Raw genomic sequence first — 27,343 nt, 5'->3', positions numbered from 1 at the left:
ATAATGCCTTCTAACTATATTTTTGCTACTGGTTTAGTTTTGTCAACCTGCTAGACGTGTGTCAAAATGTTCCTAACTTTAAGGTGATAAAAAAAAGTTCACAATAATCACGTTGCATGAACTATTGCTAAGATGTGCCTAAGTTGTAGTGGTGGGATGTGGCATGGCTATAAAGCCGACGAACGAGCAAGAAGGAAGAAAGTTCAAGGAAGATGTTTGCGTTTATATAGATTTTCAATCCCGTTGCAACGCACGGGCATGTTTCCTATATTTTAAAATTTTGAAAATGACATCGTTAGTCCAATCTGATAATCCGTGGTTGGCCAGCCAAAAAGCGAAGGTGCATGAACCTGGTCACTTCACCGTCGCAATCAAATTATCAAAATACCACTGGCCGGAGCTGCCTCACACGAAAAAGTAACTGAACCGAAGTTTTCATACCATCCGTGACAAATGCAGTTGGTTTGTATAAGCAAGGATTTGCCCTCCTCGATGATAATCCTGACGGATTTCGATTGGCTTATCCGTGAACTTGACATTGACGCATAACGCTGGGCCGCGAAGCATTTGCGTGGAACATTAAATTGGACAGGAGCAGGCCTACGTATGTTTCCAGTTTGCAAGATCCAGCCCGCACGAAGATACGGCCCGTTGGCCGTCCGGTACCCCTGCCTCTTGCGGATGCGGGAACGCAGAGCAGAGAACCTTTGTTTTAGTCCCACCTCGGCAAGCTATGAAAGTTTCGACCGGTTTATAAGCCTCGCTGTTGCAGCTGCATCGTCCCTTCGGGGACATCCGATAAAATTGGAACGAAACAGAGAAGATTAGCATGGCCCCTGCGCAAGGATGACACGCACAAATCGAGAAATGGTCCAAATTTTTTCGAGATTTTGCGCGCCGGTCCCTGGTACCTTCCGGATATGACCCTGGACCTTGCAGTTTTGCCCCTGTTTACTTCTTTTCCTTACAAACAGATCCTTCCAGCATTCCTTTTTTACTTCCAGCCAGGTCCCTGGCTTTGGCAAAGGTGTCTGTTTTGCGTTTACTGTAGTTATTCTGATATTCTTCGTTCAGTGATGCCCTGACACTGTGTTAGTATACTCTTTCACCCCATGTGTTGGAATTTACTAATTATCGGTTAAGTTCACTCCTGGAAGTTCAGATATGCTCCTATTCTTTCTCTTGTGCTCTTTTCTTTGCAAGGATTTTTTTCTTTGATTTTTTTAATAAACTATTTCATATCTTTTTCAATGAATTATACCAATTTGTACACTATCCATGGAACTATTTTCTAAAGCACACTCTACAGTCTACATTTCCACAAGTATTTCAGTAGCGTTTCCACAAACTATTTCTCCTTCCTGGATTATAGCTTTAATTCTGTAATATCCGGGTTGATGTTAACAATGCCATTGTTGATTATTACGGGTCTACAGTCCATATGCTGTGCCTTGTTTTCTAACCCAAAGCCAGCTTTCGTACCTCGCAAAATGATAAGTAAGTATAGTGAGTCGAACACTAGTATGATCATCTTTCTGTAGCAACAACTGGACATTCAGCTTCAGCAAGTGTATGCAGACATTGTTTCCAGCAACTTTAGCATCGCCAAAAGAAAGAAAAAACGCATCAGCGTCCGCAGCTCAGTAGCCCACGTTTTGTCAACTTCATCGCTGGTCAAACTTGATTATCCTTCTAGGAATCGAATAAAATCACACGAGGTTGGTTGGCTGGATTGTCATAACCACAGGTGCATGCACTAAAACTTGCACTTGGAAGGAGCCTCATATTAAGTCACCATCACAATGGGAGAAATACCACTGGCCCAGCCAAATTCCAGAGACCATGGGGCCACCTGTCAGTGCCACATATACCATTTTCCTAAAACAGAGCATTTTGACGGCATATGCCAAAGTGGCCACTGGACATAGTCAAGCACGTTTATGATGCTCCATTCATCAGACAAGCCATGACCCACATGGCTTTCTTCTTAGCCTCCTTTAATTACCTAGCCCACTTCCTAATTTGCCCTTTTCTAGGAGAAGAACTAGTCGTGCCTTTTGATTTGAACACCGCTAATTTTTTTTATCGATCAGGTTTTCGCATTATGCCGGTAGCTAGCATATATAGGTAGATATATTTCCATGGATAGCAAGTTTCATTGTAGACTTCCAAATGAACTAGTTTTGAGTTAGGCTGGCGTCTTTTCGAACGATAGTATTTAGGTTTCATGGAGATTCCGATATTCTGTTAGGTTCTTCTCTGATGTGGTGACCACATTTAGAGCATCTCCAACAGAGGCTCTAAAATTTGGCGCTGTAAAAGTCGTTTGCAGCGCGCTCGATCCGGATATAGCGCGCGACGCCGGCGCGAGCTTCGCCAGAGGCTCTATTTTACAGCGCAACCACGACACCAAAAAACAACCCTTCGCCAGAGGCTGTAAAATAGAGCTCCACAAACAACTTTCTTCAACATTCATACAACAATCAAGATCAAACAGGCTACAAATAAATCTGAAAATTTCAACTAAATTTCAACATATGTTAAACAAACAAGCTCAATCAGGTCCTTCACAGCAGCACGAACTAGCAGCACTGGACATCCATGTCCGATTAAAAAGAGAAAAGATTGCAATCCATCGGAAATCCATCAATTGACGATTTGACGACAGGGTTCGACTAACTGGGAATCCATCAATTGACTAGGCCTGCTCCGACCCCGCGTATTTCCCTGCTCCGACGAGGCCTGCAGCCGGCTTCCCCGTGTCTCGCCCTTGCTCCGGCGAGGCCTGCAGCCGGCTTCCCCGCGTCCCTCAAAGTGGCCGGCTCCCTTCTCCGGCGAGGCGTGTCGCCCTGCTCCGCCGAGCCCGCGGCCGGCTGCCCCGCACATCTCCCTGCTTTGACGAGGCCAGCGGCCGACTTCCCCGTGTCCCGCCCTTGCTCCGGCGAGGCGCGTCTCCCTGCTCCGCCGAGCCTGCGGCCGGATACCCCGTGCGTCGCCTGCTGCAGGACCGCCCTGCCTGACCCCGCACGCCCCCATCTTCCCCATGAGCGGCTCGCCGGCGGCCCTCCGCCGAGGACGGCGCAGCGGCGGCAACGAGCGCCGCGGAGGCCGCGCCCCAATTGCCCATCCCGCCTCCGACCCTCACCTCCCTGCCCCACGGACGGCCAGAGAAGGATGTTTCAGCGGTAGTTGGGATTTTCGCGCGAGCGAGTTTTTTGTGCGCGCTGGATCAGGAGCGGTACATTTACAGCACACGATACCGCTTTCCAGCGCCTGCGCTAAATTTTTTTGCGCGCGCTCTATTTTACAGCTTCTGCTGGAGCACTTTTTTTTGCCTCCCGCGCCTAAAACCGACGGTTATTATAGCGCGGAGCGTTTTTTGGGCGTCTGTTGGAGATGCTCTTAAGAAATGCCATCCGGAACCATGTAGAAAGCAGTTTGCGGAGGGAAGAAAGAGAGAAGAAATGGCTGCTTAGCAAAGCTCCTTTTTAGCATGCACCATCCAAAGAGAGTCACAATGCTTTTACTTTCGAGTGATGGATGCACCATAGATCAGAATTAAGTCAAAAAGATGACACTTAATTAGCAAATGAGAAAGAGGGTGTGGCACGTTCTCAACTCTGGTTCCGAAGAAATTTCCAACTCCATGCCGCCTAACATTTCAATTAACTCAAATATTAATTACTTTATGTAAACCATGGGGCATGGGCCGATGCAAGCATGCTGAAATAGAACAGATGTGATCCAAAGTAGGATTAGGAAGAAATAACTCACATATTGTGGTTACCTGAAGAGCTACTAGCAGTACTCGTAGCTAGTGGCTAGCCGGTAGAGCAACTTGACAGACAAACTAGAGAAAAGCTCACACTGTTGAAACTATATTCTTGAGAACTGGTGGTCAATTGGGACACTCATGCTAATGTGTAAACCTTCGTTGCTTTACCTATATTTGTTTCTAGGCACATTTTCTTTCTTCTTGGTCTTATCCTTTAATTTCCAGCACCAAACTATTTTGGGTTGACCAATATAGCCGCCGCTTAGATCATCCAAAACCTAAGATGCCGAGTTGGAACAAGAGGGATAATGAATCTGGGTTTCTTAAACCAATACCAATATCTATGAAAATTGTTTAATTATGACAATTTGAAGTTTATTATGCGGATTTTGACAAAGTGTATGCCAAGTGTTAATTAAGCTAACATCTGCTGGTGTCGTTGCCATAAAGGAAATAAACAATATGACAAGTGAATTATGTTCCACTTTTAACAAAAATAAATAAATGAGGTCACTAAAATGTAATACAATATCCAATGATATTTTTGTCATGTTATGTTGAAGATGGTGAAACATGTGTCATGTACTTAACAACTTCGCATATACAAGGGTCCCTTTCTTCATGTATAGAGGCGTCTAGACGTAGTGAAACACTTCCGCAGTTCTTTTCTACTTGTCGATTGAGACATGCTTGACACATTCACACGGTTCGGTAGATATTTATGTTTTGCAAGCTGAAATATTGATGTGTCGACGCGGTCAAATGTCACATTATGATATGGAGTATGTTTCATGTATTTCAGAAGGTACCAATGTGCTGTTTCCTTCTCTGCAAACAATTCATAATGCCCTAAATAATGCTTTAACCTGTGTAGTGGGTTCTTAGCCTCGGTACCATATATGCTCTCATAGTCAGATCAGAATGAGCATAAGCCAATGCATATTTTACCTGATTAAATTTTTACAATCATGCTGAACAGATGAACATCACCAGAGAAGAAAAGGAGCACCATTCCTCTGTGCGCCAATCAATAAGGCAAATCATGAGCACTAGCAGGCATACTTTTCCAGACAAGTACAGAAAACTAACGTTATTTGTGGAATATACCTGAGAACATTGCAGCATTTGTTTTATGACAGGAACATGTGGCCGCCTGCGTTTGCATTGGTGGACGCCCACCGACCATGTGAGTTTAATTTATTATGCACATACGGAAATTATTAGTGAGAATGCTATGGAAATTAATTTATTTTTGGCTTCTGTTTATAGAACTGATGTTTATTGGTGGACGTGTGTCCGCGAATTTGTTCATAGTACCACGAAAGTTCCCTGTCAATATATGAATTTCATGCACGAAGAAATCAATTCGTTCTCGTATAAATACATAGCGCCCGACATATCCAAAAACACGCCCCCGTGCCACCCTCGGGGGCAGCTCGGGCGGAAACCCTAACAACCGCCACCCCCAACCCCTCCTTGCTTGTCTCTCACACTGCCGCCGGAGGACCCGAACCGTCAAAACCCTTCGGTCGACGGTGGCGGCAGGGTGGTCTCCTCGCGTGGCGGCTTCTCCCCCACCAGGAGCCCTTCGGTCGCAGCGGCACGGCACCTCGGGCAGTGTGGTGAAGATGCCGATGATTAGGAGTTGGGCCGGCGGCCCCGAGAGATGGTGGTGGTCCTCCCATCGCAGATGACGACGGGGTCATGTTTGCCAGCCGGGATGTGCGCGAAGCTAGGCTAGGTGCGCATCGGCGTCGTCCTACAGCGGTGGCGCGGACGCGCAACCACACATCGACGACATGGTAGTGGCCTCGCCTCTAGTGTGCTCTAAGTTGTGAGGCCAAGTATAGATTTCATGGTACTCACACAGGTGGAGAAAGTCATAATAGCTGCGATTTGAGGTCTTTTCGTTATGGCGGAGAGGTGTTTCGAAAGAGATGAAGACTATGCTGCACGTGCTCCTTTCTCGTGTGACGGGTGTTTGGTGACTTGCGGCAGGTATTTTTGGTGGCCATCCTCGAGTATTCTGGTGAAGGTCCTTCATTTATTGGTTTGGTTGTACCTGATAGTAGCCTCGTTGAAGGCATTGTTTTCGAAACTCGGACTTTCTCGAGGGTATAAACTTAAGATCTTCGATTGGGCGATGATAAAGTTTGGACATTGTTTTCGTCTTGTAGATGTTGCTTTTGGACATCTTTTTTTGTAGTCCGTGTGTTGTTGGTGGTGATTAGAGTGCTCTTGTTGCGAGTGTTTGATCACCGCGATCAGAGTGCTCTTGTTGCAAGTGCATCTTTTTGGTGCAAAGCTTAAATGTAATTGGTATCTTTGCTGGATAATATATTTCCTTTCTCGAAAGAATCCTTCTTATATAAAGAAAAACTATCAATTTTTGACAAAAAAATAGTTTTGGATCATATTATTGGTTTTCTACAAAATCAACATCCGCCCATAAGAAATGATAAGCTGGTAACTAAACGCGAGTGCTTTATTTTACTTGTGGTGAAAATTATACTAATTCACGCGGAGTTTAATCAACACTAGAAGCAAAAATCCATGGTCCCGAAATCTTCAACACATATGAAATTTATATTCCTTATTTTAGAAAGAGCAAATATATAATTAATCCAGATGTGGATTAAAACTGTATTTCTTTCCTAGACACTAAACCACTTCTCTTTTTTTTTCTTATGAAAATCTGACTGCATGAAAACCACGTACTGTGTACAAACTACAAAAATGTATAATTTCGTGCCAATCATGCAGGGGGGAGCACATTCAAGAGTGGTGGAGCCCACAATGTTAGGCCCAAACATGCAAGACCCTGTACATACAGTACTCCTACATGATAATTGAGGTGCCCACGTTTGTCTTCTTTTTCCTACATTTTTTTTTCTGAATGAAAAATAAACAAATCCAGCTCACATATTGTCTAGGGTCTAGTATAGTGTGGACTCACCCTAGCTCCATCATACTGTTTTCCAAATAGCCATGAGTTGGGAAGGGATTATAGCGAACTTTTTGTTTTGTTTTTTGCTCACATGGAACCACCAGAAAAATATTTGGGATGGAGTGAGTGTGATGTTTCTGTTTTTCTTATGTGGGTTTTGGTCGAAATTTCTTCTACGTTGGTTGGAGAAGGTATTAGTATACTAGTACTATGTGCCAAACAAGTCAATTAGAACGATCACCTAATTTTTCATGCATGATAACAAAGAAAATAGTAATTTATTTACATAGCCAACCTTGTGATGTGACTTCATGTTTCTGCCGAAATTATTCCATCCCTTCTACCTTGATTATTGCCGATTACCTTCAAATACATGGTCATCTTTCTTGCACCAAGTGGATACCGCAAGCACATCCTGCCTCTCGACTATCGATTTCTTAGTCAGTAAATGTGCTTGTACAAGTTGCAACCCTTCAATCAGAATAGGAAGTACTTCAGTACCTGGAACATGCATTTTATTTTTAAGGGAACCTAGAACATGCATTGAATCTACACCATACGCGCTAGTAAACTGCTCTAGTGCTATAATACAAGATATCGTCGTCAACAATCTACTACACGCTGGGTTAAGGTATAAAAAAACTACACTACAAACTTGTCTTGATGTCCTATTTTTATTTTATTCGGTGAGCGTCAATCTTTTTCATGTTGACATACCGTCTCTTTGCCACAGATATCTACACTTAAAGACATGTCATGAGTTTTTCTTCTAACGCGGGAGTCAGTTTCACAACAAAGTCATGTTTGTATGATGTGATATTTCTCGAGCAAAAATCCAAGTTAAAAATACCTAGATAAATAAGAGCTTAAATTTTGGATTTTAAACGTTCAAGAAAATTTGGTTCTTGGCCCCCAGCAGTCCAGAACGTTCGTGCGAGAGGTAACTTAGCATGAAAGAGAAAATAAAAATCTCCAATCAAGTACAAGGAAAATGGCCTTTTGTGACTTGGGTTAGTTGGTTGGTTCTGATTTGCGCTTTTGGGAAAAGTGCAAGATTCCTCGCAGGGGTATCCTTGGAAGAAACTTCATAGAGGCTCACGAGCACAAGTGGTCCGCGTAAATCAAGTGAATTATAAAAGCGATCTGGTGTTCACCTTAGGATAAATAATTGGGATTGGTTGGTGGTCCATGCTTGCTAGATATTTGCATAAACAACTTCAAGTGAGAGCCTAGAAAAATTCCTATTAAAGGTTAGATTTGATTGTACTTAATTTGGGTTCGGTTTCACGCTAATATTAATATGTACATATTTATTACATAGAGCAAAACCTGGCACCATAGGAACAAACTCTGGTAGCTCACACAAAGTGCTTGAGATGGAAGATGGTTCTAGACTTGCGAATAAGATATAATTACTCTTAAGTTGAGCACGTTCGATTGCCTACACTACGACACTCTTCGTATTTTGTACGTAGAACGAAATACGTCATGTTAGCCATTAACAACCACAGAAGCGAAAGAAACACATTGAGACATTTTTATACAGTAATGCATGGGTTGGTGTATGGACACAGACAAAAAACACATATGCCAATTTTGCTAACAATATAAACACACATTTTCTGCCGAAAGCAAGGCAAGTCCAAAAAATCTAACAAACACAGCTACTGGAAACAAGATATATACATCATGAACATCATGAACACATCACGACCAGCTCTCTAAACTCGCCGTGTATGAAGTGTCTTAGAAAGTTGTCGTCCGGTAGCTCTCATAGCTTTGAGGTGTCTTAGATGATTGTTTTAAACTATATCAAGAGTTGAGAGAATTAGATATATTCACTCTTAAAAGTTAGGCACACTATTTACAACATTTTTATGATAGAACACTAATGTATGTATTTCCTCCATAAAAAAAAGTTGCTCAATTTTTTCTAGATACGGACGTATCTACACACTAGAAACTTGAGCAGCGTTTTTTCAGAATGGGGGGAGTATAACCAAATACGTTTGCCAATAATAAGGGTGGTATTATAGAACCAAAAATACATCGAGGCGTTAGTAATACAGTAACACAGGAGTGGTATGTTGACACAAAAAATGTATGACAATTTTAATGAAAATATAAATACACACATTTCCACCGAAAGCAAGGTGAGTCCAAAAAGATCTAACGAACATATCTCCACAAAAAACGTTCGTGATGTAGCTATCTTTTGGTAGATAATTGGGATTGGTAGTACATCACAAGCAGGTCACCCCCCCCCCTCCACACACAAAATCTCATTTTCTATGGAGTGTCTCGTAAACCGTCACCCGGTAGCTCACGGTTGTGAAGTGTCTTAGAAGATTTTTTAGATTACATCGAGAGTTGGAGAATTAGATTGGTTCATTCTTAAAAGTGGGGTTCATTAAATTATATAAACTACAAGATTCATATAATACCATATACAACACTAACATCCGTAAAACCAAATACATTATGTTAGCCAACAACTACCTGTAGTGTAGCCAAAAAATGATATTGAGATAATAATAATAATAATAATAATAATATTGAGATATTAATAATACAATAACACATGGGTTGGTATGTAGACATCGACAAAAAGTAAAACCTCGTATGAACATTTTACCGAAAAAATATTGACACACATTTCCGCCGAAAGCATGGAAAGTACAAATTCTGATGGAGAACCCTCCTCGAAGCAATCTAGATACTTCATGAACGTGTCGCACCGTCCGTCCCCGCTAACGCTGCGTAAAGTGCCTAGCAAAGGTTTCATCATGCGCCCAATGCCCCCACGGCGCACCACTCTTTGGCGCCACCCTCCATATTTAGTCACTAATACAATAACACATGGGTTGGTATATAGAAACAAACAAAAATAGATATGACAATTTTACTAACAACATAAACCCATACTTTTCGCCTAAACCAAGGCAAGTCCCAAAAAAAATGACAGACGCCGCTCCTTGAAACAAGATAGATACATCACACTCGTTTCATGAAAGAAAGTCCAAATAATCTAACAGTCATCGCTCCTCGAAACAAGATAGCTACATCATGAACATCTACCAAAAGCAAGGCAAGTTCAAGAAATCGAACCCACAACTGTAAAGTGTCTCAGAAGATGGTTCTAGACTTTTTCTTGAAAGGATATGGTTCTAGACTATACCAAGAGAACTAGATTTGTTTGTTCTGAAAGCTAGGTACATTACATTATGTAAAGTAAAACCAAATCGTTATGTTAGCTAACAACCAGGGATGAAGCTGAAAAAAAAGTGTATGTATTGTCTATGGAGTCATCATAATAATCACTCTACTACACCGGGGCCATCCTCCATAATAAATAGTAGCTCATAATAAGTAATGAAGGATTTTGTATTTTTCGTTGGGGTCAGGCTTCAAGGCAGCTCCGTCCCCGCCAACAACAGCTGTAGTAAAACCGAAAACACATCGAGACATTAATACAATAAGATATGAGCTGGTATGTAGACATCGACAAAAAGCAAAATGTATGACAATTTTACAAAAAGTATAAACAGACACTTCCATCTAACAGACAACGCTTCTCTCGAAGCAAGATAAGTACATCACAAACACGGCACGCCACCCACAAACGGCCCTAAAACCGCGAGGAGAGGGTGTCACCACGCACTCGGCATCTGTGGTTCACCACCCATTGTGCACATAGCAGTTTGACAAAAGCAACCTCACACAAAATAAAAACCCATCCCCCACACAGGGCCACGGAGAGCCACCCAGCACCGGACCAGCAAAGATTCCTCCACCTTTCTACCCTCTCCGTCCATCTAGAACAACACACATACGCCGTTGATGCGATCTCGGGAAAATTACACAAATACCCTTGATCGAAATTACGAGAATGCCCTCCAGCATGAAGTTACGGAAGTGCCCTCGGCCCGCCAATAAATAACCCCTCCACCCTGACCTGATCCCCTCCCCCTTCCTTCCTCTCTTCCTCCTCCGATTGGGTGGCTGCCATTGCTCTCCAGGCCAACCAAGCCCCGAGCTCCCAGCCCACTCCTCTGCTAGCTCGAGCTTCCGCTCCTCTGCGTCTCCAGTATCCCACTCATCGTGTGATTGATCAGGTCCCGGTTTCTTTCTCTGTCCAAGAACCGGTTTTGGGGGGTTGTGGGAGCTGCTGCTGCTGTTCTTGCTAGGTTAGATCTGGGGGGAGAGGTTGGGTCGTTCTTGTGCGTGAAATCCTTGGTTTTGCTGCGCTGGAGGTTCTTGCTGGCCATGGTTTGTCCAAGCATGCAGAAGCGCAATCTCTGAGCTTTATGAAGATCGCCACTCACCTGCGCCGGTCCTGCTTCCTCCAGTCCTTCTCCGTCGTCTTCCTCTACTACTTTTATGTGATTTCATAATTGGCCCTCTCAATCTTCCATTGCTAGTAGTACAACTTTCCTCTTCTTCTTCTTCTTGCTTTCTTTCTTCTTCTTGCTTCGACAAGTGATAAATAAGAACGGTAGCAGCAGCAGCATCAGCAGTAGCCAAGTAGGGATCCATTTCGGTGCGAGCGAAGATGTCGTCGTCGTCTCTGTCGCCGGGAGGAAGGCTGTCCGGGTCGGACGGCGACTCGGCGGGCACGTTCGCGGCCGGGGACAACCGGCGGGAGAAGCGGCGGCTGTCGAACCGGGAGTCGGCGCGGCGGTCGAGGCTGCGGAAGCAGCAGCACCTGGACGAGCTGGTGCAGGAGGTGGCGCGGCTCAAGGCCGAGAACGCGCGCGTGCTGGGGCGCGCCAACGACATCGCGGGGCAGTTCGTGCGCGTCGACCAGGAGAACACGGTGCTCCGGGCGCGCGCCGCCGAGCTCGGCGACCGCCTGCGCTCCGTCAACCAGGTGCTCCGCGTCGTCGAGGAGTTCAGCGGCGTCGCCATGGACATCCAGGAGGAGTGCCCGCCCGACGACCCCCTGCTCCGGCCGTGGCAGATCCCCTACCCGGCCACCGCCATGCCCATCGCCGCCACCGCAACGCACATGCTCCAGTACTGATCCGCCCATGATTGGATCAATAATTCAAGATCTTTCTGTCCAGCAGGAGCTGTGCTGCGGTTGGCAACGAGGAAGAACAGAGCTAGATTGCTCTCTACTTGGCTGCTGCCTTGAGGACTATTACAAGGCCTAGTTTGCTGCTCTATGTTGTGTTTATGTTTCAGTAAGTGTCAGTAAGTGCTTGTTGTTGTCATTGTCATTGTCGTCGTCCAAGTCCTATGTAATAACAAGGGTCAGTAAGTTATATGTTTGGTTGTGGTCTATGTACTCTGAATTTGTGATGAACATCATGTTTGTTCCAGTGCTCAATGTTAATCCTGTCCCAAGTGTTCATCATATCTGATGATAGACGCTGGCTTCGTGTCGAATGAAAGAAAAGTTCCTCAATGACTTTTTTGTGCTCAAATCGAAATCTCATAATCTGTGTACTCATATCAAATTAACAAATAGTAGTAGTAAGTTGAAAGGCATCGAATCACCTTGAGTGCAGAGAAACATCAAGTGCTCAAAAGCAGAGACAGATCTTCAGTTTCAAGGTTCCTTGGGGGATTCTGTCTGACAGCTCTCTGTTGTGTGCCTTGCATCTATTCCAACTTTTTCGGGCGCAAAAAGCAATATGACAAGAATCATATACTAGTAGCTTCCAACTCACAAGTTTGTCTACTGTCAAGATGCGTGTTATTAGTATAACAAGGATGCAACATCACATACGTATATGCTCCTTTCGCCTTTGCACAGTAATCAAGCAATAATGGTTAATGACCGTAGCGTAAACGAGGATGTCATCAAACAACTAAACACTCATGACGATATACGAAAACGATGGTGAAAGGCACACGAAAACCTTAAAAACTTATCTTGACCGAACCAAATGACGACACCAAATAGATGCACAACAGTTATAGGTCAAGACTGACGATGGTGCTTGTTCCATTCATGATAATATCAAACATAAGTAGCCTGTTAGGTATCCCACCATTGCACTCAGCCAAAAGTATGAGCTCACCCATAAAAAGGATCACAGTAATATATCAGGACATCTAAATCGTATTGATGTCAATTTTGTTTGTGACAGATATGAGACAGACATTTAAGATGTCAAAGACAAGGCAAATGTAAAATTGGTTCGATGTTCTCAAATAGTGGTGCTTATTTTCATGACAATCTCCACAGCAATCAATTTGTCATGCCCTCCAGGGAGTTTCAGAAAATTACTGGCAAAAACAAAATGACAAAAGACTTTGAGGATGCAGAGCTTCAGGTCCAGCACGGCAGAACTACTCCTCGACAACGACACTGATCTGACCCTTCTCAAGCATGTCATAGAAGGATCGAGTCTTCCTCTGCTCGTTCCAGTGATGCATCTTCCACATACCACCAGCAACCAGCCCGAGGGTGAGTCCAATGAAGATCTCCTTCACCACGCTCGGACCCTTGAGGGTAGCATGTGCAATTCTGCCGCCTGCCATTTGCTAGCTGTTGGGCTCAGATGCCGAAATGCCTGCTGAAATTGAGAAGATTCTGTGAGCTGATTTCTTGGGAACATGGAGACAGAATATCTTCACTAAGGCAGAAAGATACTTTAAATATATGCAGGCATGTGCACACAACATAAAACAATCAGGCCATGATCTATGGTTTTTCACGCCTTCAAAGGCCACTTGGGTGAATTGCACAAAAAACAAGTCATACAAATTGTCAAGACGTAACTGATGCGAGAACTTCTAAAAAAAAGGTGAAACTGTAAGAGCTAGAATAGAAATAAACAACTCGAAATACTTCGAGATGTAAATAGCTGACGAAGCTGTGTAAAACCAGAATGCATTGACAAAAAGTAGAGTATGATTAGAGAGGTTCTGGTTCCTTGACTGATCAGGGCAACCTCTCTTCACAACAGTTGTTACAAAAAGAGTCAGTTCCCTATATTTTGCATCCTAGGAACATCCTATTCCACCGCCCAAGTTTTTTGAAAGATATCTTTAAGATGGAGCAGGAAATAAATGTGACACAATAAATGGCTGCATCCTCAGCATCAATCATTGATTCTTTCAACAGAAAAACAAATGTATGCAGTGTACCCTTCACCTAACCTGCCACTCATGCACACAGGACACAACCGTCGTAGTCATCAAAGCACAAATGAGGCAAAGCAAATTAGTTGGAGAAATTTCCTTGTCATCCATCATCAGATTAACCATATTATTAGCATCTTAGCATACGCAACAATGACCACTCAAATTAAGCATTACTCCCTCCGTCCCATAATATAAGATGTTGGAGAAAACATAGGAGTATATCGGTTGCAATAACATCTTATATTATAGGATGGAGGGAGTACTTCATAAGAAATACTTTCAAAACAAGAAATCAGTAACATTTGGCTTGCAGAACATGGCATCTTGAGTGTAACAACAGGTCATTTTCTTCAAACAATGCAGAATTCAGGAGTTAAACACAAGCTCCAACAAAAGTGAAGAAACAGGTTCTTATATTCATAAGATCACAGAGAAAAGAAACAAATGCTTGCCAGCAAAGAAATCCCAAGAGAAAAGAAAATGCATGCACACTTAGATGAGATCTATAATAAGTTTGCATTGGGGGTGGCTTAGTTTGAACACAGACACCTTGACAAAGAAAAAGATATTCCCTGCTTTGGGATACTGAAAGGACATGAATCTAGCTAGCATACACTTCTGATACACTCATTAGGGTACTAACGAAACCAAAAAGCTAGAACCTCGTTCACAGACACAACAGTAGTTTATAGGGCCCCATATCAGCAGGACATTTCAAATAGTAATACCTCGTAAAACTTGTAATGCTACTCCTGATAACACAGCAACTGTACATACGAAAACATATGCAGATACAAGATAATCCCCATGAAACTTCACAATTTTTATCAGAGTTATGCATACATGAAATGAAAAGATGAATGTACAACTGTAATGTGTAGACTGTAGCAGAGAGATATTATGGGTGCCCTAGAAAAATGAAATGACCAGAATCATCAAAAAAACAGTCACATGGCACGAACTAATTAATGCCCATGGCAAGTCAAAGATTAAATATCTAGCAACTACACAAGTAGCAGTAACTTCATGCACAGGATGCAGGTTGCTGAGTAAATAGATGGCAACATTCATACATGTTCTGGGATGTTAAGAGGCTAATATACACAGAAAATACCGCACTAGTCAACATATGATGTCCCACTAACCACCACTGCGCCAAACCATGGAGAGGCAGGGGCTATGGTTAATCTCTAACTCCCCAATACAGAACCACATAGGCTGTCTGATACACACATTCAAATCTTGTCACAGAGAACGATTTCGCTTTCCTGGCCACCCATTTCCCAATCCAAATCGTGAAGTCCTCAAAATCACAGGCCAAGCTACGAACAAATATTAATACACCAAAAAGCCGCACCGGATGGGGGAACCGCACACCGCGGTTACGGAGTTCGGTGCCCCTACGTATTTCTCTTCAATCCCTCCCCCCTAAATCACCCCGTAATAGCCCGAATCTGTTGCTCGTCGGTCCAGAACATCAGCAACCTCACCAAAATGGATAACCCAAGCACCAAAACAGGCTTAACCTCATTCGGGTACTAACACCACCAAAACAGCTAGAACCTCACTCGCAGACACTAACAGTAGCTTATAGGGGCCCATAGCAGCAGGAAATTCCAAATAATAATACCTCACAAAACCTACAATGCTACTGCTGATAGCACAGCAACTGTACACACGGAAACATATGCAGAAACAATACAATCGCCATAAAACTTCACCATTCTTATCAGAATTATGCAGACATGCAATGGAAAGATAAATGTACAACTATAATATGCTGACTGTAGTAGAGAGAAAATATGGGCGCCCTAAAACAATGAACCAGCCATAATCATTGAAAAATGAGTCACATGGCACCAACTAATTAATGCCCATGGCAAGTCAAAGATTAAATATCTAGCAACTACACAAGTAGCCGCAACTTCATGAACAGGATGCAGGTTGCTGAGTAAATATAGATGGCAACAATCATACATGTTACAGGATGTTAGAGGCTAATACAGCGCAATGTATGGAAAATGCCAACTTCATGAGCGAGACACAGAAAATACCACGAAAGATTTTCCTTCCCTAGCCATCCATTTCCTACTCCAAATCGCAAAGCCCTCAAATCACAGGTCAAGCTACGAACAAAAATAATACAACCAAAAAATTCGCCCCGGACCGGGGAACCGCCGCCGCCACGTATCGGATCCCCTGCGTATTTCTGTTCGCATCTCTCCACCCCTAAATCACCGCGGAATAGCCCGAATCCATTGTTCGTCGGTCCAGGTCGTCGGCAACCTCACCGAAATGGATAACCCAAGAACCAAGAACCCAGATCTAGAACGGTTCCTAACCATTTAGAGGAAGAAACCCTAGGATCCGATCCGCCAGAAGGGCGTGTAGGAAACCGAGATACAGGAGAGTAATTGAATCCAGCAGGTTCGAGCTGTGCGGGGAGAAGATGGGAGGGGGCCTGACCTTTCCGCCGCCGGAGATGGAGGAGAGACGCCTGCGCCGCCGCGAGAGAGAGACCCGAACTCTTCGATTTGTTTGGGAGAATGCGTTTTTGCGGAAACACCATTTTAAAGCCTGAGATTCGCGGACGGGCCCGGTCCACACGGGTGGCAGACCTGGTCCGTTGCGCATGCAAAGTGTGAACTTTTATATAAGTTGTTTTCGGTACCTAAACAACAAAGGGCATTTGGTCTAGTGGTATGATTCTCGCTTAGGGTGCGAGAGGTCCCGAGTTCAATTCTCGGAATGCCCCAGATATTTTTTGTTTTTCAATTGTAACACTAAAGTAAATTTGTTCATAGCAGTATAACTTTTCGCTTCTTATTACAACAACTCTTTGTTTATTGGTTCCAACACCAAATCACAAAACACACGAGAAAAAAAAACTAACTTGTTCTGCAATTTTCTCTCTATATATGTATGTGTAATATCTAATTAGACATCATCTATAGTTCAGTACAACTGATGGATCAGTAAACAAACTGGTGCAGTACCAGAGAAACATTTTTACCCGCAGGTCTAGCTGTAACTATGCATGACTGCACGCAATGAGCATGCTCTTATTGGAACAAACAACAAATTTTTGCATCGTCAGGAGGAGTGACCATCCTCTCTCTCTTATTTTTCGACTGTGCATGGACCAGACCAGGATGCCGCTGCGGAAACAGGAGCTCGGCACAACTCCAGCACGTTCAGAATCAAGCGTTCCCACGGACGGCTTTGTAGCACTCCAGGCTGCAGAGGGGGAGCTTCAGCTTCGAGTCCCTGTACCGGTACACGTTCGTGCACGACGGTCCGGCGCACTTCTCACGTGGGGGAGGGTAGCTGGGTGATGACAGCAATGTGAGAACGTATTGTGAGGCGCACATTTAGTAGCGAGAACAAGAAGGATACAAGGATTGGCTACCTGCAGGGCTTGGAGTTGAAGATGCTGGGGAGGCCTACAGAATCAGGGAACGAAACCACCGTGCCCGTGGGGCCCATGACCCAGCGGATGGAGTTTCTGGCTAGTTCTTCTGCCCTGGCTGCCTTCTCCTGAGTAAAACACATGAATTTTTTCAGAAGATAGTTGTGGTAGAAACACAAGTGTAATGAGCATGGCCAAATAATGCAATGAACCTTCTCTTCTCGCTCCTTTTGCTTCCTCTCTTCTTTCTTCTTCTCGGTGTCCAGGCCCAATATTTTCCTTATAGCTTCAGCCTGCAGAGATTAACAGTTTTCAGAACCCCTAGGAACTGTGACTAAACCTATTCCAGTAGGTTAAAAACAAGGTAAGCAAATATCTCTCCAACCTCGCTTTCTTTTGTGGCTTTCTCCACTTGCAACTTGCGCCGTTGAGCGGCCTCAGCCTTCTTGGCGAGCATCTCTGCATCAGAGAGCTTTTCCTTCTTGCCTGGAGCCACAGAAAGATGCCCAAAACCAAATCAGTACAAGACTAAGTCAAGTTAGAATGAGCAACAAGATAGCTTAGTATAGGCAGTATGTACTTCTTGAGGAAGCTGCTGGTAAACCGTCAGGGAACTCAACGGTACTGTTGCTGTTCCCATCCATCCATGACTGGAGGGCTCGGCGACGTGTCGTGAGAGGTTCAATCTTAACATTGGCAGGTGACTCAGTGACTGCCTTCTGCTTCTTGTTTCCGGGTTCGAGTTCACTATCAGAGGCCAGTTCCTCTTCAGTATTATCAGCATCAGCAACAGAATTATCTCTCGACCTTTTCTTCCCATCTCTATTTGATTGGGGTGTAGCAAAATCATTATCAACCTCATAAACTGTGCTCCTACTTCTATCTTTCTTTGAGGCATTATTCTTAGAGTTACTTCCTCCTTTGTTTTTAGAATCACGACCATGACCATCATTAACATTAGAAGCTCCAAGATTTTCAAGAGTACTTGCATCATATTCCTCGTCAAATTCACTGTCAAAGTTTGATTTCTTAGCAATCCTCCTACTCTTCCGGACAGGATCTGAAGATGATTCTCTCTGAACTTTGGCAGGTTGTTCCGGAGTGAAGGTATCTTCAATTGTCCTCAGTTTTTTTGTTTTCTTGTCTTGAGAAGAGGGTAACCTACTTTTATCTTTTGCGCCTTCAGTCTGAAAGTAATTCATTTTTTATCAATCATCAATATAGGGTAGCAATTTGAAGTATAAAAGAATTGTGAATCACAAATAACCCAAATAACACCATAACATGTAAAATATTAATCAGAAGAGGTATAGTACCAAGATTGTGAGATACAAGAAATAGCTTGCTAGAAACTGCATGTGTATGTCCTAGCAACACCAACTAGCATTCCTTGAGGAACTTGATCACAGCAGGCTAGTGAATTTTCTTCTCTTAAATAAAAATGATGTTTCTGTTCAGCTGCAAGTACACTATGGAAAAAAGATACAGATCGCTTGTTGGTTACCTGATTACCGTGCTTTTGCCGGTGCCATGAATCTCCCAGCTGTGTAGGCTTTGCAGCTGAAGACCTGGAATCTGGTAAATTAGGATTTGGTTTTGCTGGTATAGTCCGACTAATTCCACCAATTTTGAGCTTCACTTTCCTCGGTTTTTGAGTGGTTGATAAATCATCATTCCCCGCAGACACATGTATCACATGCCTGCTCTCACTCTTTCTTGAATTACTTCCCAAGGCCTCGGAATGCAACTGGTTGGTCCCTTTGCTCTTATTTGAGTTTTTCATGCTTGAAGGGGATAGAACACCCTCGGTGATACGCTTGGAAGCACGCTCCAGGGAAGGCCCGTTCAGATAAATCTCTCGTCTTCGGAGTCCTCCATCAGAGGCAACATTGTCATCTGAAGGCAACCTCTTCGAATTACTCCTAGATGACATGGATGACTGCTACACAGCAGGATTCCTCTCTGGTCTGGGACTCCTCGCTGTGCTTCCCAGGCACTTCTTCTAACTAGATAAGATAAAATACATGAATAAAAGACATGTCTCTGCTAGATATGTTGATGTAGAAAAGCTCGATTTTCGCAATAGAGGGCTTTGCTTGGTGGCTCTCTCACGCACGTGACTTATGTCAACAATGATAACTGCATTTGAACTAATTTTAGGGGGTTAATTAATTATACAGGTCTCATGAAAAAATATGTTATCTTGGGTGTGTCTCTGTGGCATTGAAATGGGCAGTATTACCTTCTTACAATATTGAGTAATATATAAGTGACCCTACTTACTAATAACCATAATAATGGATTGCAAATATTCATTCAGGAACATAACAATTGCTCTAAAACTCACATGAAATTCTTACATTCCCAAGTGGGCCTAGAGTGTAAGTCAAAATGTTGGGAAAATAGATTATAACTTAAGACTACAGAACCTGTAGTGAGTACTGAGTAGTATCACTATGACGACTGCAAGCTCACCGGTAATGGTACTTATGAGAAATTTATTTTGCGGGAATAACAGTAAACATCCAATTTTTTAACACCAATTTTTCTACTGGCTTGGGATCACCTTTTTTTTTGGACAGAAAACTGTCAGGGAGGCACTGGCAGCAAGAAGTTATTGAAAAAGGAAAAATATGTGTTGCGGTATTTTCAGCAGTACAACAACTATCCAGCACAGAAAAACTTATGCACAAAAGATTACCGTCAAAGACTACATACGAGCCTCACATGGCAGCTTAGACTCCAGTTTGAGCCTATTGAACTAAAAATAGGTCATTCTTAGCTACGATTTTCCAGGAGGTAAGGTTCAGGCAACAATGTCCAAGATCTCAGCATTTATTTGCTTCCCTACATTCTAAGCAGCAATGAACACCTCATCGACGTGTGGGCTGTGGAAATGAGAAGGACCGAGGCGAAGGACTGCTCCAGGTCACTGATAACTCAAAAGGTTGGGCGCGCCAATGTTAATGGCTACTGTTACATGCATTCAATATAATAAATCTTTACACGCCATGGAACACAAAACTATTTATCCACCTATCTTTAAACTAGGCTTTATTCCTAGCATTAAGGAAGGTAAGATCAAGTTGAGTCTGCATCTGGTAGTTCGCTTCTATAACCTAATAGATAGGTATCAGGTAGTTTTCTACTGATAAACACAACTGGGCCATGGACAAAAAAATGCAGCGCTAAATAATTTCCAGCAGCAACAGAATCAATGCAAAGGTAAGCAGAATAGACATTCAGACTAGACATGGCTGACCAATTAACCGCAGTGCAGAACAGAAGAATAGCTGGTGGTAAAACAGAGCTAAGAAACAACAATGTTAACTGAAAGTGATGTGTCGCTTATCAGAATAAACAGTGGATGGTAAGTAAGGCACGCATCATGGATCAAAGAAAACATGGTATTTTGTACTAAACTAAGTTGGAGTTAAAAATAGAACACATGGGCTGAATATGAGTCTTATGGATCATTCATTTATCATGTAGCAAAGAAAGCATGATATTTGTACCGCTTGCTGCTAATTACTTGAAGCAAAATCAAACATAACTTTTTTTTTAATTGCACATCAGTCAATCACCAGATTAATCCAATTGGCAAACATTGAACCCCAGAATCCATCCATCATCCATTTAAGCCAAACAAGATTCCTGAAGATGATGACCGGCCGGCTACTTACTTTGGGTTTCAATTCTACAATATCATTTCTAAACACTTGCTCTGCCAGACAGAGGAAGCAGCATAAACACCTAGATTTAGTTATAATAAACTAAGAAACTACATTAGCCCTAGACCCCTTTTTGACAAGATCATAGGAACACAAGACGCAAGGTGCGCCAACTGGGCAGGGGACAAACATGCGACGAACGGATGAGGATGGTAGAAGAAAGGTAGGGGAGGGGAGGGGAGGGCGGGACGAGGGAGGCGTTACTCACTATGGTAGCGACCTGACAGGAGAGATCCGAGGGCGTCGGCGGAGGCGAGGGAGAGAAATTCGGGGCGGAGGCAGCGACGAGGGACAGAAATTCGGGGCGGCGGCGGGGAGGTCGCCGGAACGGGCGGGCGCCACGGCCCCGCTGGCGAATTTTGTGTTGAGTGGAGAGGGAGTTGGCCTGGGCTGGCGATGGATTTGGGGGAGGCGAGACGAGGGACGAAGACGAAGGTCGACGCGGTCCCCGTTCAATCCATTCGAGCTCGAACCAGACCCGTTAGCGGCTGCAGACCGTTCTGTCCCCCACCCAGACCAACCAAAACCGCTAAAACCATCCGTGTCCAAACCAGTACCGGCGGTCCTCGTTTCTCTTCGTCTTCGCCTGCCGCCACGATCTTGCCTTTTTTTTTTTATTTCCGGGTAAAAGCAGATTTCATTAAGCCACAGGGACACGGGTTAAAAAAAATCATCATGATCCAATTTGCTCTGGAACCACGCCACAGGGCAGTTCCGGCCTCTGTCCTCGCGAAGTTTGCGAGATGTCCATTTACCCTGTTTTGTCAACATTTCACTTTTGAATAAACTTTTTATCTTGTTCTCTCCAAACTTTTTGCAATCCATCACACCGTGCCGCCTCCCGATTCAGTCTTGCAATTGTCGATGTTGTTTTCTCTGATAAATTGTTTTTCGTCCAAGTTTGTGTCTTGTGGTGGCTTAGGAACCGGCCTTGACCAATTAATTTGTGATTTGCGATTGCTCATCATGCATTCAAGCTTTGGCTTAGAAAGATAGTGCCTCCGAGTTGTTTCCCTTACGATAGTACTGTAGGATCCTTCCCTTGTTGCTTTTGAGATTTTTTTTTTTTCGCAAAATCTATTCCGTAACTGGGCTCTGCCGTGTCTTACAGCGTGCTCCACCTTCCGCGTCGTCGGATCAAAATTGTGCGGTGCGGAGCAAGCGGCGCTACAGTCCAAAGCAACGTCCACTGTGTTTTCTTTTTCTTTTTTTCTTCCCGTTCGAAATAGAAGTTCGTGTCCATCCCCATTCTCCCCCATTATCCGCCTTCCTCCGCTCCTCCGCCGTCTCGCTCCGATCCGCTCCGCGGCGACGACCTCCACTAGATCTCCACCTACCGGCGGCGAGCTCTTCGGGCGGAAGCCCGGCGGGGGTTTCCGGCTATGCTCGCCTAGGCCGCATCGTAGATTCCTCGTCTAGGCACCGTGCATCGAAGCGGTAGGTCCCGGAGTTGTTTTGCTTCGAGGGTTGTATCGGCGGCGGGGGCGGCGATTGGAGTGGTCTGAGGCTGGCGGACGTCGCATTTTCGAACCTATTCCGCGTCGCCCCTTGCGAATCGACCGTTTCGAGCTGTGGCGGTGAGTGATTTTTGCGTTCATCTTCTCGTTCGAGTCCTCCAGTTGGTGAGCGACTCTGTTCTCCTTCCTAGTTCCTCCTATGACCGTAGTCCTGTTGTTTTATCTGTAGGCGCTCCTAATTTCGCTCCCAATTTCACTCAATTTTCGCTCCTAATTTTCACTCCCAATGTTAGGACCAATTTTATGTGTCATTCTGGTGAAATTGGGGTTGCGTTCCTGTTGTATATGGGTGTTGTATTGTTCATAGCTTTGTGGTTTTTCTGTATCCATGGGCTATTATGCACCTGTACTGTTTATGTTTATTTGTGGGAGTTAATACATCCTAGACACATGAGTGTACCATGTTGGATGTATATTTCAAGTAGTTAATACATCCCAGCAGTATATACTTCCCAGGATGATATCTTTTTGAATTAAGTATATCATAATGGATCATAATTGGATGTTTATTTGTGGGAGTTAATACATCCCAGACACATGAGTGTACCATGTTGGATGTATATTTCAAGTAGTTAATACATCCCAGCAGTATACTTCCCAGGATGATATCTTTTTAAATTAAGTATATCATAATGGATCATAATTGGATGTTTATTTGTGGGAGTTAATACATCCCAGACACATCAGTGTACCATATTTGGATGTACTTTCCCAGGAGTTAATACATGCTGGGATGAATATATGTTTGGAATTAAGTAGACTATATTGGATGTATATTTCCATTAGTTAATACATACTGGTAGCCTAAGCATAGGTCATGAATCATCATTGGATGTATTTTTTATTGTTGGTATTCTTTCTTAGTTGTTTTTAACTGCATTTTTTGTAATTTTTGAAATTTAATCAACATAAATGTACTTCTATTACATCCATGCTTTCTACTGATTCCGTTGTTTTCTGTTACAGGGTGGTGATTATACTGTGTCCACCAAAATATCTTGTCCCCAAATGGTATGGACCAATGAGTTAATCCTTTTTTACTCCTTTTTGTATCTTATGTGTTTGCATCTTACTCCTTTTTTTTACTTTGTGTTTCTGTTTTGTAGAAGTCCTCTCGCACACCAAAAAATCCTGTGAAGGAAGCACACTCAAAACTCAGCGCGATGAGGAGGAGGCTCAAGTTGAAAGGAATGGCGGATGAAACAGGGGTGCACAAAGAAGTAGCTGAGGAGGAGCAGATGAAACAGGCACCAATAATAGAAGAAAATGTTCAAGTTCCAACTTGTTATCACCAGATTTTGGCCAAATCAGGAGACTGGCCGTAAGAGATATGGGCTTGAAGGATATACATGTGAAGCATCTTTGAAGCGGCCTTGCACGAGAATTTGGGCTAAATTGCCCGTGTATCTGTATTTTATTAGATCGCATCTGAGTTTAGAAGTTAGAGTTTGGCCCGTGCACGGTTCGGTGCACGCCTGAATTAGAAAGTCCCCCGGACTATAAATATGTATCTAGGGTTTATGAAATAAACAACAATCATCGTTCACAACAAACACAAACCAGGCGCATCGCCACCCCTTCATCTAGGGTTTCCTTCCGGGTAAGCATCATGCTGCCTAGATCGCATCTTGCGATCTAGGCAGTACACGTTTATTCGTCTACCGTGTGCTACTCGTGCTGAAGCGTTTTTTATGGCGAGTAGCACTACTTATCTTAGGTGTTTTGGGGCTTGCATTGATGCTTTTCTTATGCATATCTGCTTAGCAATGCCGTCCCTTGACACCTAGCTGCCCTTACGCCTATCTGGGCGTAAGGGCAGCATCTTGCTTGTTCGATACTTAGTAGATCCGATCTGTTATAGTTGCTCCTTGTTCTGCAAGGATTAGTTTAATATCCGCATGATTAGGCCTTATGCTGGGGTTGGAGGATCCGGTAGTGCGCTAGGTGTTGTTTACCGTTCCTAGAAGGGATGTTCGGGAATTAACGTAATGTTGGTTTTTAGGCCTCTTCTAGGGATAGTTTCCATCATCTTTCGTATCTCGCTAGGCCCAACTACGCGTAGGATGTTCCGGTTATGCGGTGAAAACCCTAAACCGTCGTAGATTGGTTTAGCTTTGTGTTGATCAAGCGGGGTCCCCATGTCATTGCAAATCCAAGCATGAACCATGGGGCGATCGGCTCTTTGAGCCGATCCACAGAGCAACTCGAGAGCCGATAGGGCTCGTATTTAATGTTTACGTGTCTACCATGCAGGAACAATCGAAGCAATCTAACACCTTCCTGATCGGGTCTAGGTCAGGTGGCACGCCCTTGCAACCGCCAGGACGTGTGCAGGAAACTTGCGGGACGGCGCGAGGTGCCAGGGTCCACTAAGCGGCCTTGGGAGCCTCCCGGTTCTTCGTGTTGCTTAACCACTGCTCGCCGGTGAGTTTTGGCAGGCAACACATTCTGGCACGCCCGGTGGAACAATCTTCGACAACATCCACGTCAACACCTGCGTCCGAGATGGCGGACGAACCGATCAAGTACGAGAATCTCCCTGCGGAGCACAAGAAGAAATACGATGAGCTAAAGGCCATCTGTGAAGCCGAACTCATCGGCTCCTTTGAGAAGACCCGGTCGCACGGCATCAGGTTTAAAGGATTCACTCCCCAAGGCGTTCTTGATGGTTTGGATCTGTCTCTCCCTACGGAGGAACGTACCGCAGCCTGCGGCGGAGAAATCAACTACGTTGTGGCTCATTCGCTGCATCGGCATTCCGAGAGCCTGGTGAATACTTTGGAGCGCGTCGCGCTTCATGTGGTCCAAGAAATCATGAAGCATCGATACTCCCCTCGGGACCTGTGCTAGGGACTCACCGAGGGAGAGATGCAACTCCACACCGAGGCCACCATTGCCGTACGCGATGGCAGCTCCACAACAACAAGGTTCACCGGCATACGTTGTCTACAAGGTTGGAGGTGATCCCAGCGACTATCAATTCCTATATGAGCCGCCCAAGGAGATCCCACATGGATACGTGTGCACATACGTGCCGGATCGCAACAATCGGACGCAAGCGATCCAGACTCCAACAGGAGGGATTGCCGGAGCAGGAGCAATTGTTACGGCAGGAGAGATGGCTACAGCAGCAGGGAATTTGGGAGCAGATGTTGAGAAACAAGCGTGGCTAGCTAAATACGCCACTACACCAAGTCTCGAAAGCTCAACTGCTACAGCTTCCACCGTGGATCAGATCAGTGCGCTCCGAGAGACCAGTCGGCATCCTGCCGAAGAAGAAAATAATCGGCTATTCCAAGCCGTACCCCAACGAGTTTGACCTGATCCCGCTGCCACCTAAGTATCGGCTCCCTGACTTCACAAAATTCAGTGGATCAGAAGGATCTAGCTCCATTGAGCACGTGAGCCGATACTTGGCCCAACTAGGCATGGTTTCAGCATCTGATCAGTTGCGCGTGAGGTTCTTTGCGCAATCTCTCACCGGTCCAGCTTTTGGGTGGTACACCTCGTTGCAGCCAAATTCAGTTCGATCATGGAAGCAACTGGAAGAGCAGTTTCACACACAATATCATTCAGAAGCTACTGAAGCCGGCATTGCCGATCTCGACCCGAGTTCGGCAAAGGCGAGGAGAAACAGATATCGAATACATTCAACGTTTCAGAAACTGTCAAGAACCGATGTTATTCGGTTCATTTGTCTGAGAAAGAAGCAGTCGAGCTGGCCGTGGCGGGCCTCGCAGCGCCACTCAAGGATCTGACGTTCCAAGTGGAGTACAATTCGTTGGCGCACATGGTCCAGAGACTAACGTTGTATGAACAGCGCCACCCAGAACTGTACCAAGACAAGTACAAGCGCACGATAGGCCTGGTCGATGCTGAGGCGGATGAAGATCCTTCCGAAGATCGGGAAGTCGCGGTAGCCGAATGGGCTCGTACGGCAGCACTCGTGTCCCGCAAATGGGTGAATCAACCAGGGCCGCCAAGAGGGTTTGACTTTGACTCCGAGCAAAGCCGAGCGGATTTTTGATTTGCTGCTGAAGGAGAAACGATTGAAGTTACCCGAAGGCCACAAAATCCCCACGTCACAGGAGATGAACGGTAGACCATACCGCAAATGGCATCACACGTTCACTCACGCCACCAACGACCGCAAAGTATTGCGCGCACGCATTCAAATGGCGATAGAATCAGGCCGATTAACTTTCGGACAATTTGCTATGAAGGTTGACACACGTTCGTTCCCTGGCGTCAACATGGTGGATCTTAGCCACTCCATAGGGCGCAAGCCAGAGTTTTCCTTTGATGTCAACATGGCGGGGCTTGTGAATCGCCATAGCAAAGAAAAAGCAGAAAGCAGCCACTCCCATGGCAAAGATAAAGAGGAGGCCGATCCACGCGACCGGCCCCATGATGATGATAGACGGTACCTAACCGAAGAGGAGGTGAGAAGCGTGCGGTATCAACGTCCACTCTCCGCACACCTCCTTAACAAATATGAACAGCAGTATGACCGACGTCGGCGCTACGACGTAGATGATCAGAGACATCGTCGGTCTGATGAAGAGGTCAGGAGGTATCGTCAACATGATAGAAACAACAGCGGGTACGAGCTTCACGCTAGAGGGAGGTCAAGGGAGCAAGGTAACATGGATAGGCATTGGGGCTGTCCTTTCTTTAAACATTGCTGGGACTCAGGAATGAGCCGATTGCCAACAATCGAGAACTGCCCAGAATGCAGACAGCGAAGGAAAGGGACAAACAAGGTTTCAGTGTTCGAGCGTCTAGGACCTCTCCCACCTCGTAACAAACGAGCCGAGTCATCTCAAGAAGAAGACTTTGAGGAGTCGATGGTGAAGAAGATAGGTA

The 27,343-nt window shown here is 44.6% G+C and overlaps 3 protein-coding genes and 2 non-coding genes across 7 annotated transcripts; 3 read left to right on the top strand and 2 right to left on the bottom strand.

The window, feature by feature from the left end:
- Positions 1-779: 779 nt before the first annotated feature.
- On the top strand, positions 780-882 carry LOC124658622. The gene has a single exon (XR_006989330.1). It is a non-coding gene; the product is annotated as a U6 spliceosomal RNA (small nuclear RNA).
- A 9,818-nt stretch (positions 883-10,700) lies between these two features.
- LOC124653327 (ocs element-binding factor 1-like) lies at positions 10,701-11,938 on the top strand. Its single transcript, XM_047192394.1, has one exon. It carries the CDS (start codon positions 11,275-11,277, stop codon positions 11,743-11,745), a length of 471 nt encoding a protein of 156 aa, XP_047048350.1. The 5' UTR covers positions 10,701-11,274; the 3' UTR covers positions 11,746-11,938.
- Positions 11,939-12,774: 836 nt separating this feature from the next.
- LOC124653361 (cytochrome c oxidase subunit 5C) lies at positions 12,775-16,377 on the bottom strand. 2 transcript variants are annotated; one of them, XM_047192428.1, is made up of 2 exons: positions 16,287-16,377; positions 12,775-13,246 (listed from the first exon to the last, which is right to left on the bottom strand). In XM_047192428.1, the coding sequence occupies exon 2, from the start codon at positions 13,212-13,214 to the stop codon at positions 13,023-13,025; it is 192 nt and encodes a 63-aa protein (XP_047048384.1). In that variant the 5' UTR covers positions 13,215-13,246; positions 16,287-16,377; the 3' UTR covers positions 12,775-13,022. The 2 variants fall into 2 exon arrangements, with proteins under 2 accessions (XP_047048384.1, XP_047048383.1); XM_047192427.1 differs by having other exon boundaries at positions 12,775-13,249; positions 16,287-16,368.
- A 126-nt stretch (positions 16,378-16,503) lies between these two features.
- Positions 16,504-16,575, top strand: TRNAP-AGG. Its single transcript has one exon. It is a non-coding gene; the product is annotated as a tRNA-Pro (tRNA).
- Positions 16,576-16,623: 48 nt separating this feature from the next.
- LOC124653469 (eukaryotic translation initiation factor 5B-like) lies at positions 16,624-21,297 on the bottom strand. Of its 2 annotated transcripts, none has more exons than XM_047192531.1 (7): positions 21,169-21,297; positions 18,734-19,235; positions 17,810-18,416; positions 17,615-17,715; positions 17,442-17,522; positions 17,230-17,357; positions 16,624-17,147 (listed from the first exon to the last, which is right to left on the bottom strand). In XM_047192531.1, the coding sequence occupies exons 2-7, from the start codon at positions 19,160-19,162 to the stop codon at positions 17,021-17,023; spliced, it is 1,473 nt and encodes a 490-aa protein (XP_047048487.1). In that variant the 5' UTR covers positions 19,163-19,235; positions 21,169-21,297; the 3' UTR covers positions 16,624-17,020. The 2 variants fall into 2 exon arrangements, with proteins under 2 accessions (XP_047048487.1, XP_047048488.1); XM_047192532.1 differs by having other exon boundaries at positions 18,734-19,231; positions 21,169-21,294.
- Between the last annotated feature and the right edge of the window lie 6,046 nt (positions 21,298-27,343).

The sequence above is a fragment of the Lolium rigidum genome, chromosome 5 (assembly GCF_022539505.1).
Source record: "Lolium rigidum isolate FL_2022 chromosome 5, APGP_CSIRO_Lrig_0.1, whole genome shotgun sequence".
NCBI classification, from domain to species: Eukaryota; Viridiplantae; Streptophyta; class Magnoliopsida; order Poales; family Poaceae; genus Lolium; species Lolium rigidum.
This window is presented reverse-complemented; position numbering and strand designations above follow the sequence as displayed.

Coding starts and splice junctions, on each gene's coding strand:
- LOC124653469 (XM_047192531.1), bottom strand. CDS start 19,162: ATGTCATCTAGGAGTAATTCGAAGAGGTTGCCTTCAGATGACAATGTT. Junction 18,417..18,733: donor GGCAAAAGCACGGTAATCAG/GTAACCAACAAG, acceptor AATTACTTTCAG/ACTGAAGGCGCAAAAGATAA. Junction 17,148..17,229: donor TTCAACTCCAAGCCCTGCAG/GTAGCCAATCCT, acceptor GTCATCACCCAG/CTACCCTCCCCCACGTGAGA.
- LOC124653327 (XM_047192394.1), top strand. CDS start 11,275: ATGTCGTCGTCGTCTCTGTCGCCGGGAGGAAGGCTGTCCGGGTCGGAC.
- LOC124653361 (XM_047192428.1), bottom strand. CDS start 13,214: ATGGCAGGCGGCAGAATTGCACATGCTACCCTCAAGGGTCCGAGCGTG.